This window comes from Cucumis melo, chromosome 3 (assembly GCF_025177605.1).
Source record: "Cucumis melo cultivar AY chromosome 3, USDA_Cmelo_AY_1.0, whole genome shotgun sequence".
Lineage (NCBI taxonomy): Eukaryota > Viridiplantae > Streptophyta > Magnoliopsida > Cucurbitales > Cucurbitaceae > Cucumis > Cucumis melo.
In genome coordinates, this window is record NC_066859.1 from 4,314,597 (window position 1) to 4,332,419 (window position 17,823).

A 17,823-nucleotide genomic window follows, 5' to 3' on the forward strand; every position below is an offset into this window, starting at 1 on the left:
CTTTTGAATTTTGTTACATCTTAATTTTTTTCCCACAACTATTTTGGAAAGCCTTACTTCCCAACCAAAAACCTCATATTTTAGTCAAAAAAAAAAAAAGTTATGCCTACTATATTATACATCATCTTATTCTCATGCGTACATTCGATAATTTGACAACGACTAATCAAATAAAATTTGAAAAACTATATCATGTCACTATCTTATTTACAAGAATGTTTTTTTAGACCGTTTTTCTTCTAGGAATATATATATTTTTTTTTTTTAATTTTCATTTCATCATTTACAATAGTAGACCCAAGTCACCTCCAAGGATATACAAAAGAGAGAAACCAAGCTATAACTTAAAGCAATGACTTAAGTCATCCATTAAGAATAAAAAGAGACAAGAAAAGACATACATTCATTAGTGAGCTATGAAATACGAGACTAATGATGAAATATATGTTTACCATATATTAATGATGATGGGAATTTAGGGGAAAATGGAGAGTGAATCGGACTATATATAAAATTTCAATGATGTGTTGTAATGCACTCCAAAATGGTTTCGGCCTCCTTAGTGTCATGTCGTTGTTGTTGATCATTTATCTTGGTTTTAGCTGCTACTTCTTCTTCTCTCTTCTTTCCCCATAGAACAAAATAAAGTCCCATCACAAGCAAAATGCCTCCACCAACACTGCCACATAAAATAAAAAACAAATCTTTTCAGTACACTCACATTTGAAAAAAAGAAAAATAGGTAGAGTTTGGAAAAGAGTTAAAAGGAATTGATCTCACCTTCCCCAATGAAGGGATTCTTTCCATAGCAATGCTGAAAAGATTGCTGTTATGATGAGTGCTAATGGAGTAAACATAGCTGTGAAAACTGGCCCTTTCTTCTCCACACACCATATTTGTAGCCAATACGTCATTCCCGTCACAATTACACCCTATCATTTCAAACATTATTTTTTGTCAAATCACTGCCTGATTCAAAATGATAAAAATTATTTTAATGTTAATTAAGTCGGAGAGGTAACAACATCACTGTAGAGTTTTCGAAAACAAATTCTTACCCTTCTTCAACTTACTATTATAATGAATGAAACTATCGTTTACGCTAATATAAGTTGTAATTAGAGGCCGTTGTGACATTATAAGAGTTTTTTTTAACCAAACTTAGAAAAAGTCTTTTTTTCAATTCACCTATATAAGTTTAATAATATACTAATTACTGCCAAAGATTGAAGAAACCAAACTAAAGTTTTGAAAGTTAAACTAAAAAAGAGCACGGTTTAAAATATGTTTTTCATACTTTTGGAATTTTGACTAAAGATCAAATTCAACTCTTTCATAGAATCATAAGTGAAGAAACAAACGTAAATTAATTTGAAAGAAAAGTCGTTATCAAACGGAATCCTAATTTAATTACTTTAGGGAGAGAAAAGAGAGAGATGTTTACGCAATAGGCAACAGAGAAGAGTTGAAGATTCCATCCAAGCTTCCAAGCTTGTGGGTTTCTTTCCATTACCAAAGCCCACAAAGCTGATTGTATTAAGCTAAAGAAGCATTGCAAAGTTGTAACTCTCAATTTTGCTGGATATTCCTTCACAATCGAGGCCTTGAGGCGAAAATAAAAAATAAAAATTATTACACCATGCATTATTATTATATAAATGAAAATAGTAAAGAATTAATAATTACCTGCAGAACAAGCCAAAAAGACCAAGCAAGGTTGGCTGAAAGCATAGTGAATGAACCCTTAATCCATTCCAATGTGGAATAAGGTCGAAATGAATTAGTAATGTTATTTGTTTGTGGATACCAATTCATGAATTTCATTGGTGGACCTTTCACAAATGCAAACACTAAAGCCCCCGAAAAACCTATTATTGCTCCCATCAATTTTGCCATCCCTTCAACTTTTCTTATGCAAATGCTTTCATATCTGCTTCAAATTCAAAACAATTAAATCATCTCACTTAAATTAACCAAACTTTGATAACCATTTCAAAGTAGATTTAGAGCCTTAATTTTAAAAGACCAAAAAGCAGAAAACCAAACCGGGGGCGAACGAGTTAAATACCTGAAAAGGAGAGCCAACAGGAGGGTAATGGCCGGGATGGTATTGGTAGTGGCAGCTGCAAATGTTGCCGATGTATGGTTGATTGCTACGTAATAAAGGTTTAAACTCAAAGTGACCCTGAAAAAAAATCATTTTATTAATATACAAATTGAGACTTAGTGTAAGAATATAATATATATCAAAAATTCACACTGCATACCCAATAAGAGAAACCAAGAACACTTTGGAATGGAACTTGAAAGATAAAGGAACTTCCTTTTTTCTGCATTAACAATATGTAAATCTCAATTTAGGAAAAAAAAAGTTCAAATATAGACAAATAATCTGGGTATGAAAACAACGAACCGTTCGAGTAAGAAGGCGAGAGGAGCCATGGCAACGGTAGCAAAAGCTTGACGATAGAAGACGAAGATGGCTGGGTTCATGGCTTTTTGAGAAATGGCTGCTTTAGAGAACAAAGCCATTCCTGAATAAACACATTGAACAAATAACATTGCAATATAGGGCTTGTGGACCCTCATGGCCTCTACATAACCTAAAAAGCTCTTCATGTTTTATAGTTTTTTTTTTTTTTTCCTTTCCTTTTCTTCAAAGTTTTTATATTTTTTTCTCTAAACACTTTGGTAGTTGGAAATGTGAGAAGTTGGTTGAGGAATTTATAGAGAAAATAAGATAAGATAAACATAAAATAAAATAGTCCTGTTTGGTTTGTTTTCAACAGCATACTTTTTGGGGCCTTCATTCCACTAATTTGTGCACTACATGATTGTTGGTGAACTATATGTCTTTGCTTTATTGGATGTTTTAGCTTATTATCTTTATATTATTCCAAAAAAAAAAAAAAAGTAGTATCTATATAGACATGTGTTCTCTAGGCTTCTTTTCTTTTAACTTTTAGACTAATACAATGTTTCGAAGTAACTCAAAAAAGGTTTTATTTTTTATAACCAATACTCTTTTAGAGAGATTTCGTTGAGATAGTTTTTTCTCGATCTTTTTGGAGATGATCAATCTCGATATTTAAAATAAAGATCTAACTTCTTTTCTTTACATATCTCGAAAACATTAATGTTTTGTATTTTTTCGGTGGAATCTTGAGTAGGACTAAATATAAGATCGTATGTAGCCTTTTTCAAATGGTAGTTATGATCTTTTTCAAAATCAAACTTATTTTCATGTTTAATTAATTTTAATTTTAAACTAAGATAAATTATGGTGCTTAGTTAAATAAAAATGTAGTTTTTGTTACAAAGACGGAATTTGGACATATTCTTTCAATTATTATTGTTATATAGATATTTAATATTTATTTTAGGTTAAGTCATTTAAAATTTTGTATGATTTAAATAATAAGTTAGTTGCTACAATGAGCTATAATTGATATGACTTTTCTTTTTAAATGTGTGAAATTGGATTTTCCATCGTACAATTATTTTAATTAAATTGAGATTTGTTCCATCCATGAAAATAAATAAATTATCAAATATAAATAAATTTAAGAAAAAGAACTATTACAAGAGTTTGAATCAATCAAAATTGTTTTGGCATAGGAATATAGAATATAAAATACATGAAACGAAAAAGAAAGTCTATAAAATCATAAGATAGGAATTTTAAAATTTAGTCAGATAACATAGTAGTTTTGAAAATATTTTTTTTAAAGCTTGCTTTTAAAAGTTATTGCACGTACACCATTTAACTTTAAACTTAAATATTGTTGTACGAGTTAGAGTGAATTTGATAAGTTGGTGCTATATTTGTAAATTGTTTTACCTTTTTTAAATGCTCCTAATTAAAAAGTGATTTTTAAATAAAATTTTGAACAATTAGTTTTACCAAATGAGTTAAACATGCAAGATCAAAATATTTCGAAAAGATATTAACACTATACAGAACAATTTTGAAAATGGAAGAAGCCTTCTGACCCACAATATAATATGAGAAATATACAAAATGTCTTAGTCAATATGCAATTAATCGGCCACACGTGCACATGTAATTCTTTTTCAAACGATCATGATACGCACTCATGTAGAAAATGATACTTGATCTTGAAGGTAGTATCAACACGATCGTGAGTTCTTTTTCGTGATGGAAAAAATGCTTCAAATCTAAATAATCATGTTGACCACACTAAACGATTGAACGATCAAGTTGACTATGGTAAGTGATCGTTTAGATCATATCCACATGATCGTGTAGTTCTTTTTAAACGATCGAAAAAGGGCTTGAAATCTAAATGATTATGTTGACCATGCTAAACGATAAAAGGATCGTGTTGACTAGGTAAACGATTACTTATATCATATCAAGGTAATAATTAAACGATCTTGATATTCTCGAAGAGAAGCTGGAAGAAAGAAAGAGAGGATGAAGAAAGAAAGAAAAGGAAAAAGAATAAAAATAGAAGAAAGAAAATCTGGATGAGGAGCTGAAAAATCTGGGTGATAAGTTGAATAATCTCAAAGAATTAAAAAAAAAAAGTGACGAATCATCCGCAATATCAAGGAAAAATCTGAAATTTATGAAAATATTTTATCGGCTTCATGAGCTTTTTTATTTTGTTACACAGACCATAAAATATTTTGATGTTTTGTTAAAAAAAAATAACCCTAAAATTTTAAAACTATCAAAATACCCTCAAACTTTTTAAAAAAGTTCAACAATACCCTTACAGTTATTTTTAGATGGAATATGTTAAAGTTTTGTTTAAAAAATACCCTTGAACTTAAAAAAAAAAGTCAAATACTACTCTAACGATTAGTATACTAATATTGTTAATATCTCATAAAAAATCACTATGGATTAAAAATGTCTTTATTGTTAGTATAGTGATAAATTTATTTGAAGTTGTTAGGTTTTATGAGATTGACAATATTTATTCTATGACTTCAGATATCAGAAATGTAATTGCATTACTGTTATTTTGGAAAAGGGATATGGCCTACAGAAAAGTTGATTTTGCAAGATATTTTCCTTATCGGTGGTTATTTTATGTTTTTCCTGCCGACATAAGTGCGCGGTTGTTATGGAAGTTTGAGTTGCTCATTGTGATTTTGTTATTCATATCTAAGGACACTTAATCCTCTAGTTAATGTTGATCATTTAGTTTGTTTTAAGAGCAACATTTGCATTATCTTGTTGTAGTTATTTCTACTTGGTGTTAGAAGAAAGAAAACATTATATGTATCAGATACATACTCCATTCTCCTTACTACTGCATGTAGTGATTCATTGATAAAGGATTCTCTAGGCTTAGAAGGAGCTTAAGTCATTTGAACAACGGAGATTTTGTTCAACAGAAAGATAAAACACAAAGAGAGGGGGAGTCTTACAAAGTTGAAGGGAGCTCAAGTTCTTCAGAGAGGGAGTCTCTGTCTCAAGGGAAGCTTAAGACCCCTTAAGACCCTTCCCTTGAGACCATTTTCATTAAAAATTAAAGTTGATAACAAATTAAGAAATTTGAAAGTGGAAGTAGTGTTTATAGGTTTAGTTAAAAAAAAAAATCGCTACCAAACAAAACCAATGTAATTTATTTTTAAATTGATTCTTTCTATTGAGAACTTCAAATAAATTTATCACTATACTAACGATAGAGATATTTTTAATTGAGTTACTTTTGCAACGATATATATACTATCGGTTTCAAATCATACACTAATTGTGAGAGTAATTTTTCTTATGTTTAAGAGTACTTTTTGAAACAAAACTTTAACGGTTTCCTTCCAAAACTAACAATAACAGTATTTCTTAACATTGTTTTTTAAGTTTAAGGGTATTTTTGAAAGTTTTTAGAAGTTTAGTGGTATTATTGACACAAAATGCTAAGTTGAGGATTGCTAATTAATTGAATTAGCATTTATCAATTTAACTTGGGATTAAATTGCATGCATATTTAGTTAGGCGTAATGAAAACTAAATATTCGACCTAACTAGCTCTAGATCTTAATGCAATTGATATGAGTTTGGATTTTATGCTTCTCATCAATTCAATTGATGTCAATTAGTTACTAAGGACAAATCTATTAGCTTCCAATTGGTTTGGCTAGGTGAAAGAACCTTTTGAAATTTAGTAATGAAAAATGCATGCATGATCGAATACATCGAATAGAGAATTCCACTTAACCCAAGCTAGGTTTTTTAATATTGAATTTACTCAAATTTACTTCTCTTACAATTCACTATTTCTCACAGTTGAAAACAATTACAAATCTCCCCCATCGGTTACCCTCGAGTTGGAAGCTATGTACTAGAATCTATGTACATGCTTCTTGTGTTTGACCTGAACTTATCATTAAACTAATTCTTGGTGAGTGATTCCGTTTAATTATTTGGTGCCCAAATCCACACGATCAATAATATTATGATCAAAGGCAAGAAATATCAAAAGAATTCGGTTTAATTTGTTTGTTCTATTTCTGCCCATATTCTTGTCATAGAAATTGGAGGGTAAAACAATATAGGTCAGAAATATATATATATATATATATATATATATATATATATATATTATAATTACTTTTTTTTGAAAGATTTTAACAATAATATATATTAATTATCTCTGTTATTGAATATTATAATATGTCTTTTATGAGATGTTTTGCTTGTATTGTATCAAGTAATATTCATCATTTTAATAAATATTGACATCACTATAGATGGTCAAAATATCTAAGCATACATATCATGGAATCATTCATGTTGTATATATAAAAAAAAAAAGTTAATGCAACTTGATTGGATAAAAGAAAATTTAACTAATTTTAGAAAAAGAAGAAGGAAAAAGAAAAAGAGAAAAAAGATTGAACCAATTGGGCCACTATGAGTCTTTAGTCAAATCCCACTTCATTTTTTTCCTTTAAATGTATAGGGGACGAATACACAAGAGAGCCTTTATTTTAGGAAAAAAAGAAAAAAGAAACAAGTCTTCTCTTATCTTATACACTTTTATTTTATTTATTTACTTATTTTTCCTTCCTATCCTCTCATATCTTTTCAATGATGAAGAACAAATGCACAAAAAGAAAAAAAAAAAGAACAAAAGAAAAACTATATATTTTTTAACTTTAAATTTATTTTTATTTCTCCTCCTCTCATTTCTTTTCAATGTTTCATCAAAAGCAAAAAATGTGTATAAACATATATTCCATGATGAATGATGCAAATTAAGGTGGATGAAAAAGAGATGGACATTTTTTAGTGTTAAAAAATTTAAACATGTGGCATTTAATTAAATAGTTAATCCCACTTTATATTTCAAACCTTAACTAGTCATTACCTATTACTATATGATAATGGATGATATGATCATAGGGAAGAAATATTTGAAATTATTATAGTGTATAACTTAAGAAAGTACTTTGTTGAATGTAATATATAATACATAGATGAGATTAAGATATATAGTACATGTTAGATCAAAGAGTGTTTACATTGATTTCTTGTGTGCATAAATGAAAATTATATCAAATTAGTTAGAAGTGACAAAATTCTTTTAGATTATACTTTTTGGTAGCTGATATATTATATACTTTTTTTCAAATGGACACAAGTTTAAATTTAGTTTCATTTTCATATAATTGTATAAAAAGAATGACAAAACTATTGAAAATATTTACAAAATCACTACAAGAAAACACCATTTTTTCGATGCATGAAATGTGAGACTCTAATCAAAGTCTTTAGGCTACATTTTAAGACCCCACACAACAGAAACTGTATGTGATAAGACTATGTGGATGAGAGTTGGTAGTTGGAGTTGTTGCGAAGCAAACTGTGTAAAGCGTTCTAATTACGCGATAAGAAAAAGTTGTGCGATGAGATGAGAGAAGATGTGAGCTTTTCCTTTACTATGAAGTAGTTGACGTCATCCTTGTGTAAGAAGGCTGGGTGAGCTGATTTGACCTTACCGCCCAATTGAACTTAGGATAAGAAGTGGTAGTAACACGTGATGTTTCGAGGTTGACTGAGTCTGATCTCACAGTCGGGTAGAAGCCATCATTATGACATGAGGAAATTCACCAGAAAGAGTCTTATAAATAGGGGAGGTCCGACAAGTTTAAAGGGTTATCTTCCTATCTTATGTCTACTTAAGAGAACTGAAAGAGTTTGCAAAGATTTCAGTGAGCTACACTGTGAGCTTACGATTCGACAAGGACTTGCAAAGAAATACAAGGGATTCTCAACTAAGGACTCCACGAAGAGGTTACTTGATTGTGAGTGATTTCTCCTAAAAATGGTTTCAAAATAAATGAATTTCCATTATGTTAAAATCTTTATGAATTTCTCTTGAGAACTCTTGAATTCACTGATTTCTATTAAGTTTCTCAATATCTAAAAAATGGATTTGACTTACAAATGAAATGAATTTGAATGGTTATTGTGAAATGATTTTGGTACCCTCTGCGATGAGATTCCTCACACTTGCTTCGTGCTCTGGTGTAGGATGTCCTATTATTGCTATGTGTTCTAGAATATGATGCTTCATATTTGCTTTGTGTTCTGGTATAAAATGATCTTCGTTTGTTGTGTGTTCTGACATTAGAAGACGTGTTATGTGTAATGAAATTGATGGAAATAATTGTTGTTCTGTTGACTACTCCGTATAGCCGTAACTCGACAAAAGAGTGTGGTAAACCCTTGAGCTAAGGAGGGTACAAAAGATGAAATTTAATATGGAATGATTTGGTATTATGAATTGTCAAGCTGCATTTCTAGGCTATATGATTTATAATGAATGGTTTGCGAATAAATACTTTCTACATGATTTATAAATGTGGGCTAAAGAAATTTGGAACATGTTTTTGAACTTGAACTTTTATTTTTATCGAAATATATGTTTACTTATATTGCATGAGTATTATGAAAAGGACTTACATGTGCGTTTACCAAATGTGTTGATAAAAAACCCCACTTACTAGACTCTTTGGTCTAATCCTTCACATGTTTTATTTTATTTCCCACTTCCTCCACAGGTATCGAAGAACATTCAGTATTTGACTTGCTGTCTTGATCGCCTGCCGCATCATACATAAGTCGTATCATCTTGGTAGTAACCACTGTCAGCTTGCATAGCATGTAGAGTTAGGCAAGCGGAGCAAGTTGTTTTTGAGACTTGTATATTTTACTTGTAAAAACTCTTTTGTACCTATCAAATGTACTCTTTTACTAAATATCAATGAAGTATTTGTTATTCTAAAATGTGTTCTTATCTCGCATTAAGATTGATGTTTGGGTTTAATCTACTTGCTAGGCATTAAATGTGATATCTCGGGGGAAGATTTGCGTTGAGTGACTAGGTTGTCACGTCTCTACATGATTGCATAAAGTGACTTTTGAGATAGGACGTGGCATGAAATCATCGAAAAATGTTCAAAAACATGTCAGGAGTTTGGTTGGGATATCCTTAGTGGAAGACCATCTCCCGAAGCACAAAAATCAACCCTTGGGAATTAAGGATAACCCTGACACTTACATACAGTTTCTGGAGTCAGGGATCTTCCGACAATGCCAAAGGCCGTTGAGAGTTTAGTAGATTTGTTTAAAATACCTTCCATTATTACTTTTATTTCTTTTTTATTTTGGTATTTGTAACCTAAAATTTAGAACACAAATCAATAACAATGCAAATTGTATTCATACATTCAAATAAAACAAAGTTATCGATAATATTTTAACAAAACCTAAATGATAGCACAACATACTTGTATCATGTCAATTAAAAGATCTCAATTTTCATCTCATAATTGAAACTTTGTAATTCATTACATAACACATTTTAATAATTATGTCTAATAGAATGAAAGAAAGTCGCAAAGTAATTTTTCCAGAGTGAGTAAACAAGTCATAAGATTCACTCCGTCTTGAAAATTAAAATAATGAGTATAAAATTCAAAGAATAAGTGAGTTGTCAGTTTCATCCATATGCAAAAACTTCATTCCATCCATCTACAATAATATACCAACAAAAAAAATCAAATACAATTGAGTTCAAGGACAACACAAACTTGAAAATTTAGATCTAAATTAGTTTGTATCTTTGTTTACAAATCATAACTTCAAAGGAAGATGCAAGTAACATAAGCCGATGGTGGCACATATAACAATCTAAGGCTACTACCATACCATTAGTCAGGTTGATTTTGATTCTACTCTTAATTTTTTTTTCTTTTCATCATTGTCAAAATCTAGGACCTTGTTTCCTCGATAATCAAAATCCAACACAATCAAGAAAAGCATTGAAAAATTACAAGTACACCAAATTACCAAGTGACAAAGATAAATTTCATCGCCCAAATTCATGCCAAATAATAAATGGAATCACACATTGAGAACTAGTGTTTAATGGTAGGTCTAAGTCAATCACAGAGAGTACATTGGTTCTCAAACAAACTAATTCTCAACCCGATGTAACCGATGGGGGTTGGGGGCTTGTGTCAAAATTGTGCAAGAAAATAAATTACAAAGAAGGAAAGTAAAGCTTGAGACAATCTCGATGTTAAAAGACTCTAGCTTTGGTTACTTCTCCCTTATCCAAAAAATTTATTCATTGAACTATCTTTACTTAGCAATATGCAATTTTCACCTAACCAATTTAATTGGAACATTCACTTAAATTGTCCTAAGATTCTAATTATTCTAACCCAATATAATTCAACATGCAACTTGAGTTTCCAAAAAAAAGCATTGAGTTCATTTAGATGGAATGTCTAATTTATCAGCTTCTAATTGACATTCAATAGGTTCAATTCTATGTTGGTTAAAACCACTGCGCATCAAAATAGATTTATATGCTAATCTTATCTACTGCTTCTAACCAATTCTTATCTAATTGTCACGCGTCAAAGAATTTAGTGCAAGCATAATTTATACATTCCCCAACGTCCAACATCTAACAAAATATCAATGACATCCAGATTTGAATCAAAGATTACAAAAGAACTAAGTTTAAGTTCTCATAAATTCTAGAGAACAAATGGCGAATCTAAGAAACTCAAACGAGAAACGAGTACCTTAGCCTTTCATCCACATGTCGGATGATGAGGATGTTGGGTTTTATGTCTTAAAACTCGTAGATAAGTAAATGTAGTCCGTTGACCGTTATTAATAAAGTGTTATTATTATCAATAAGCATTATTTATTATATTATTAATCTTGTCTTAATAATCTAAATCCAATAAACTAACATCATAGTGTTATTATTATCAATAAGCATTATTTATTATATTATTAGTTTTGTCTTAATAACCTAAATCCAATAAACTAACATCTTAAGTTGTATGATGCATCTTGAATAGTATGTAGAGACATACATGGATCAATGTTCGAGATTAACTTAAAGGGCCTATAATATAGAGATGAGGTTAGGAAACTTATCTTGGTAATACTATTGGTGCATTTGGATTATCTATGAAAAAAATATTTATCAAGAATACATTTTCTTTTAAACATTTTTTTGAAAATAAGTTTAAAATTTAAACGCTTACATGTTTGGTTAGATCCTTTTATAAGTGTTTATATTCATAATTTAGTTTGGTTTTTCATATAAAAAAATGTTTATACTTAAGTCAAATTATCCTAAGAATTTCTAAACAATATGACTTAATTTCATAAACAAATACATATATTTTGATTTTTTAGAAAGAAATATATTTTAAAAGAATTTTCTATATGTATATATATTAAGAAAGATAAGGAGACATGGTGAGAGAACTTTCTATATGGGTATTTTTGCCAATCCAAAACCAAAGCTGTAGTTTTGATCTTTTTTGTTGAAGAAAATAATTTTGATTGAATTTAACTGTGTAGTAAATTGTAATTTGAATAGTGTAACAAAGTATGGAGTCCACCAAAATTGTGATTCTTGGTCAATTTGATAATTTATTTTCTAAAAAAAAGTTGGTTTTGATTGATTTCTCTAAAATGAATTATTTTGTAAACTAATTTTTAAAAAAGTACATTTTATGAACTTGCCAAGCACTACAGTTTTTTTCTTTGTAAATTTAATCACTTCAAAATGTGAACCAAACACATCCTATGGATACGACTCACTTTGTATTTGATGCAAACGTAATGATCCAACGTATTCGTATAGGTGACATGCAATTAAGGGTATCCTATGCAATAGACCGAACCACAAAATAGTTACCACTAGATGTAACTCCATTAACTACTTAGGTTTCTATTTCATTATGATGACCTAGGTAACTTAGTCTTAATCCTGAGTGTATTATGAACAGGATCGCAAGGGATTATCCTTTGATTTGTACGGGTGTGAGTGACTAGATTGCATGTGCAATATGCTTATCATTTTGGGGACAAGACCAAGTGGGGAGTTGGGAACATAATTACACAATATGAAATTCACTCCTTCCCGACTTTAGGGTAAGTAGATGAGTGTTCTTTTAAATGGTGTCTCTGGAACTTAGACAAATGGCCATACCCTTTCTATGAAACGAGAAGGATTTCTGTTTAGTGGTTAGACCATAAACAGATTATTCATTAGAGGAGCACTTGTAATGAAAAGATGTTCGGGATTGAAATCAACATGAAAAAATATAGAAAACTCGAAGAAAATAAGTGTAATGAGTCTGGAAATTGAGGTCTGATTTGGTTGGCGACAGACATACATGCATATTTATAAAATTGATGAGGCACTATAGCGCAAGTGGACGATGACGCGTGCCTCAACTTTGAAGCACCAGGGCATCCTAGGGTAGCATTGTGGCACTTGGGCCTTTTTCGAAGGCAATAGCTCTTCACCTTATAATGTTGCATGAGGCACTGTAAGGTAGATGCCTTTTGGCTTCTTTTGCACTTCTAAATGCTTCGATTTGCTTTGGTTTGGCTCCGTTGACATCATATGACTCTGTAATGGCTCAAATTCGCTCTGAAATGACATCAACTCCAAATTACACCATGAATTGCTCAAAACTTATAACACAATCAAATAATATCATAAAATCATGGAACGAGCTAGAATTAAGGGAAAATAAATAACATATTTCATACGCTATCGCCAAGCATAACAAAAACATCCTAGAGCTGGCCATTGAAAGACAAAGCTATGAAAACTCAACCTCTCTGCAATACAGAGAAATAATGTAAAACATTCCATAAGGCATCAATCACAAATCTTGTCTTGAGATATTTTCAGTCAAAGAAGTTCCAAGCTAAAAATCAACATATACAACCATAAAAAGGAGTAAAATTGAGTATAACTAGAATATGCAAATCTACACACCCAGTGTAATGCTTCAGGCCCATGATTCGGACCAAGATCTAGATTTGGAAATTGATGGACCCGACATTCCCATGCAGTTTGTTAATATCGTCCTACTCATATGTATCCTAGGAAAATTCCCAAGAGGTCACCCTTACATAGAATTATTCCATACTAAGCAAGCTTAACTTTAAAGTTCCTATAATTGAGCTATCGAAAAGAAAGACGAACTTTGTTGGTATAAGTAGTAACTTTCAATTCTTTTAACCATTTATTAATGATACTTACATGTACTCAGGATCCCACTCATTCAAATGTGATATTCTTCCATTTCATGTCTCTCTCCTAAACTTAGGTCGTTATACCCAGATTCATAAAAAAAAAAATCAAATATAATATGGAAAACAACGGAAAAAGAGGCGAAGAAGTACCTTGAAACGAAGTACGCTGAAGAGAAGGAGAAGAAAGAAATGAGTAGAGATCCTAATCTAATGGGATCTAAATGTCGGTAACATATGAGCACTAAATCGACGTACACAACCAAGAAACCGTAGAGGCAAATGACGAAGAGAAAGAGACGAAATTGCAGTTAAGGATATGCGTGAAGGTTGATTGAGATACATATTGAAGAGAGGAAACGACAGTTGCGGGTGATTTGTAATCAAATTTTCAAATTTGGAATTTAAGTTCAAATTAATTTAGGGTTTTTAAAATGTAATTCTCGACAATTGTGATGCATCGTCGAGAGATACTTGGAAAAATTTTCTTTTATTCACTATCTCCCGACGCCTTAAAATATGGTGTTGGGAGATAACACTATCTCCCAACGTTACACTACGACATCAAAAGTGTTGGTATAAACTCTCGACTGTACATCGTCAAGAGATAGTATTTCTATCAACCACTTAAATCTCAAATGGTTTTTTAGCGTCGGGAGAGTCCATTTTTCTTGTAGTGAATAGAGCAAAATTTTAGATATTCTATCTATGATGGATATGGATATTCTATCTATGATGAATATTGATAGAGATTTATAGACTTCTATTAGTGTTTATCAACGACACTAGTATATAGAGATAGAGATAAAATTTTGCTATATTTACGATTTGAAAATTTTTCTATAAAAAACTAAATTATTATAGAAAATATGAAGTATATTTTTTTCAACCAAAGAACTCATGATTACTTACAAAGGAAATTCCAAGCCTAACCCCTGGTTTTAAAAATATAGGAATTATGAGTGTCCTTATAATCCAACTTCTGCTAGACTTTATTGTTATCGATTATCACTAATTAATTGGATAAAGATGCGTCTAAAATATATACTCGTTCATTTGTGAAAAGAATAAAAAAGAAAATATAAAGATAATCAAATATTAATTTGAATGACAGTCTATAGATAAACGTGAAAAATGAAGCACTTATTTTGTCACTTATGAGATTATTCTAAAAAGATAAATAATAAAAACCCAATTTTTAGAAGAATAGTGTTGAGCATTCAACAAGACCAAAGGAGGTCCCAACATCACATCTTAATGGCTAATCAATGTGTGTAGGACATTGATTTTATTTTTCATGTTCATTGAAGCCTATAGGACAACCATTCATTGATGTTAACCTAAACATGAACATCAAAATCTCAAACATGGGTTGAGTGTATTATGCATTATTGAAAAAGATTTTGATTTGCTTAAAAGAAATATATCATTAAAAAAAACATACAAGGACATTCATTTCCCTTCTTTTTTTTTTTTTTAAGAAATTGCAATACAACCTAGGAGTAGGAGGATTTGAACCCAAGACTTTTTGTCCCTTAGATACAAATAGGTATCAGTTAAGCGAGTTCATGATGGCTAAGGACATACGTTTTCACGTAGGATGTTGTTTTAAATAACAAAGTTATTTAAATATTTATAGATTTAACAAAATATTGGAGTCGATAAATGATAAACTATTACATGGGTCTATCATGTGTCACGATAAACTCAAATAGTAGTTTATCACCACTAACATATATAATAGTTTATTGTGGTCTATCACATGTAGAAGTTAAAAGATATTGCTATATTTATAAATATTTTGGTTTATTTCACTATATTTAAAAATAATTCATTTTATATAGTAGCATTTTGACGTGAAATATCATATAACAACAATAATAATAATAATAATCAAACTTAGGTGTGTCTTAAGAAATTTTAAAATATTTTAAAATAGTTGAATGTCATCTACACTCATCTAAAAGTATCCCTACCCTAAATTATTTATATATGCTCTTCTTAGCTCCTATACGCATCGATTAGAATTATTTGAAATTATATTTGAGAGAGTTACGTTCTTTCACATCATGACAATACAATGTATGAGTTTTTAATAATTGATTAAGTGGTACCACTAATTCATTCACTAAAAAGTTGGATCTATTTTTTGTAGGGTTATAGCCCTCAAACATGAGATTGCTTGGTTCAATATTCTCCCCTCTCAAAGACATTGACACGTGTGGTTGTTAATTTATAAGTATATGGTTTATGAAATCAATCCATTTTTTCCTCCTTTATATATTTTTATTTATTTATTTACTCTTTTTCTTACCAATAACTTTTCATTTAATTCGTCCAACTAAACTAAGCTTAAGAATAATTAGCCAGCAGACCTCTATTTTAGAGGTAGGACAAGATTCTATTTTCTCACTTTTTAATACTAACTATTCTATTAAATATTACAATCATATTCACCCTAGAGAAAATTAAATGGATTAAACACACATGATATAACGGTTAGACATAATGCTATCATAAGATGACTGACAAACGAAATAATATCGTATTAAATAATAAGAGAGAGATAATGAGACACATAATTGACAATTGTTTGGTGCAATATCATCTACGTTTACGGGTTATTAGTACAATATAAAAGAGCTTCAATATATAAAGAGTTTAACAATTACAATAAAATACTTATCTAAGAGACGCTATGTTTCAGTGACTCACATACCACATATATACTTTTAACTTTTAACTTAGGCTCCCTCTAAAATGCGAAATTCCCTTGATTCCAAAATAACACTTTCTCAAAGCATTGTATGAGATCTCCTCAAAGCAATATACATAGACCCCTCCTAAGTGTGACATCTCCTTACTTCTATAATCAAGTTTTTTCCATGCTTGGATTGAGCTCTCCTCAATACAAAATAAAAAATTCTTTTAGAGTTTTCTATGTGATTTGCTACACTCATAACAATTATACCAAGCCTTATTGATGACCGGAAACAATCATAAAAGATCACCATAACAAACTAGCCCACAAAGCTCCACCTCTCTAACAAAGGGGTATTTGGTTCACTAACATGAGTTGAGTTAAGTTGGTATAATATACCAACTCATAGTTTGGTCCACCAACTTTAAATGTTAGTGGAGTTTAGTTAGTATATTTTACCAATTCACCTCAACTTTCCTTTTTTTCAATGTTTTCAATGTTTTTAATGCTCCATTCATTGGCTATCGTCATCATGTATCGCTGCCACCTTCTAGAACCAACTTTGACTATCAGTACTTTCACGCATCCAAATTTGATTATCGTTTACTTAAGGGGCAAATTTTGATCTAATTCTTAAACCACCCAAATCTTCTTGCATCTGGCATCCATTTTTAGTTTTTCTCGAGATATCAAATAATGTGTTCTAATAATATTTATGTGCATGTTTTTCTCGATATGCATCACATCCAAACAATGTTTTACTAGCATGTTGATGCCAAATTGGTCAAAACGGATTTCGTTGCCCAAATCTGTGTCAAATAAATTATTGAAACACACCAAGCACTAGTATTAGTGGTAAGTTCGGATCGATCACAGGGAGCACACTGACTCTCAAAGAAAATAATTCACAACTCGAGGTAACCGATGAGGGGAGGGGGTTGAGTGAAAAATTGTGCAAGAGAATAAAATTGTAGGAAAGTAAAATTTGTGTAAATTTTATGTTAAAACAATCTGGCTTGGGTTATTGTGATTTCTCTCTTATTTTAAAAACTTATTCGTCGAACGATCATTACTTAGGCACATGCAATCTTCACCTAACCAATTTAACTGGAACTGTTAATTAAATTGTCCCAAGGTTCTAATTGATCTAACTCGATAGGATGTAATATCAAAATTTTCAATTAGCATTAAGTTTCCTTAGGTGGAATGCCCAATTTCGCAGCGTTTAATTGACATCCAATAAGTTCAATTCTAGGTTGGTTTGAATCAATGAGCATCAAAACAAAATTTCAAGCTAACCTAAACTATTGCTTCTAACAAATTCTTGTTTAAGTCACGAGTCAAAAAAATTAGTGCAAGGTATAGTCATACATTCCCATGTATCCAACATATAACAATAAATCAATAATATTCATAATTGAACCAAAGATTACACTGAAACAAGTTTAAGTTCTCATAAAAATTTAAAGGACAAAGCTGGGAGAATCTAAGAAAATTTCAACTAGGAAAGAGTATCTTAGTCTATCATGCTGGATGATCAGGGATAGTTTGAGGA

At 30.5% G+C, this 17,823-nt stretch overlaps 1 protein-coding gene across 2 annotated transcripts; it reads right to left on the bottom strand.

The window, feature by feature from the left end:
- Positions 1-323: 323 nt before the first annotated feature.
- On the bottom strand, positions 324-2,700 carry LOC103485619 (WAT1-related protein At1g43650). Of its 2 annotated transcripts, none has more exons than XM_008443296.2 (7): positions 2,414-2,700; positions 2,268-2,330; positions 2,069-2,185; positions 1,687-1,930; positions 1,445-1,603; positions 781-932; positions 324-679 (listed from the first exon to the last, which is right to left on the bottom strand). In XM_008443296.2, the coding sequence occupies exons 1-7, from the start codon at positions 2,617-2,619 to the stop codon at positions 517-519; spliced, it is 1,104 nt and encodes a 367-aa protein (XP_008441518.2). In that variant the 5' UTR covers positions 2,620-2,700; the 3' UTR covers positions 324-516. The 2 variants fall into 2 exon arrangements, with proteins under 2 accessions (XP_008441518.2, XP_050937858.1); XM_051081901.1 differs by having other exon boundaries at positions 1,687-1,933.
- Between the last annotated feature and the right edge of the window lie 15,123 nt (positions 2,701-17,823).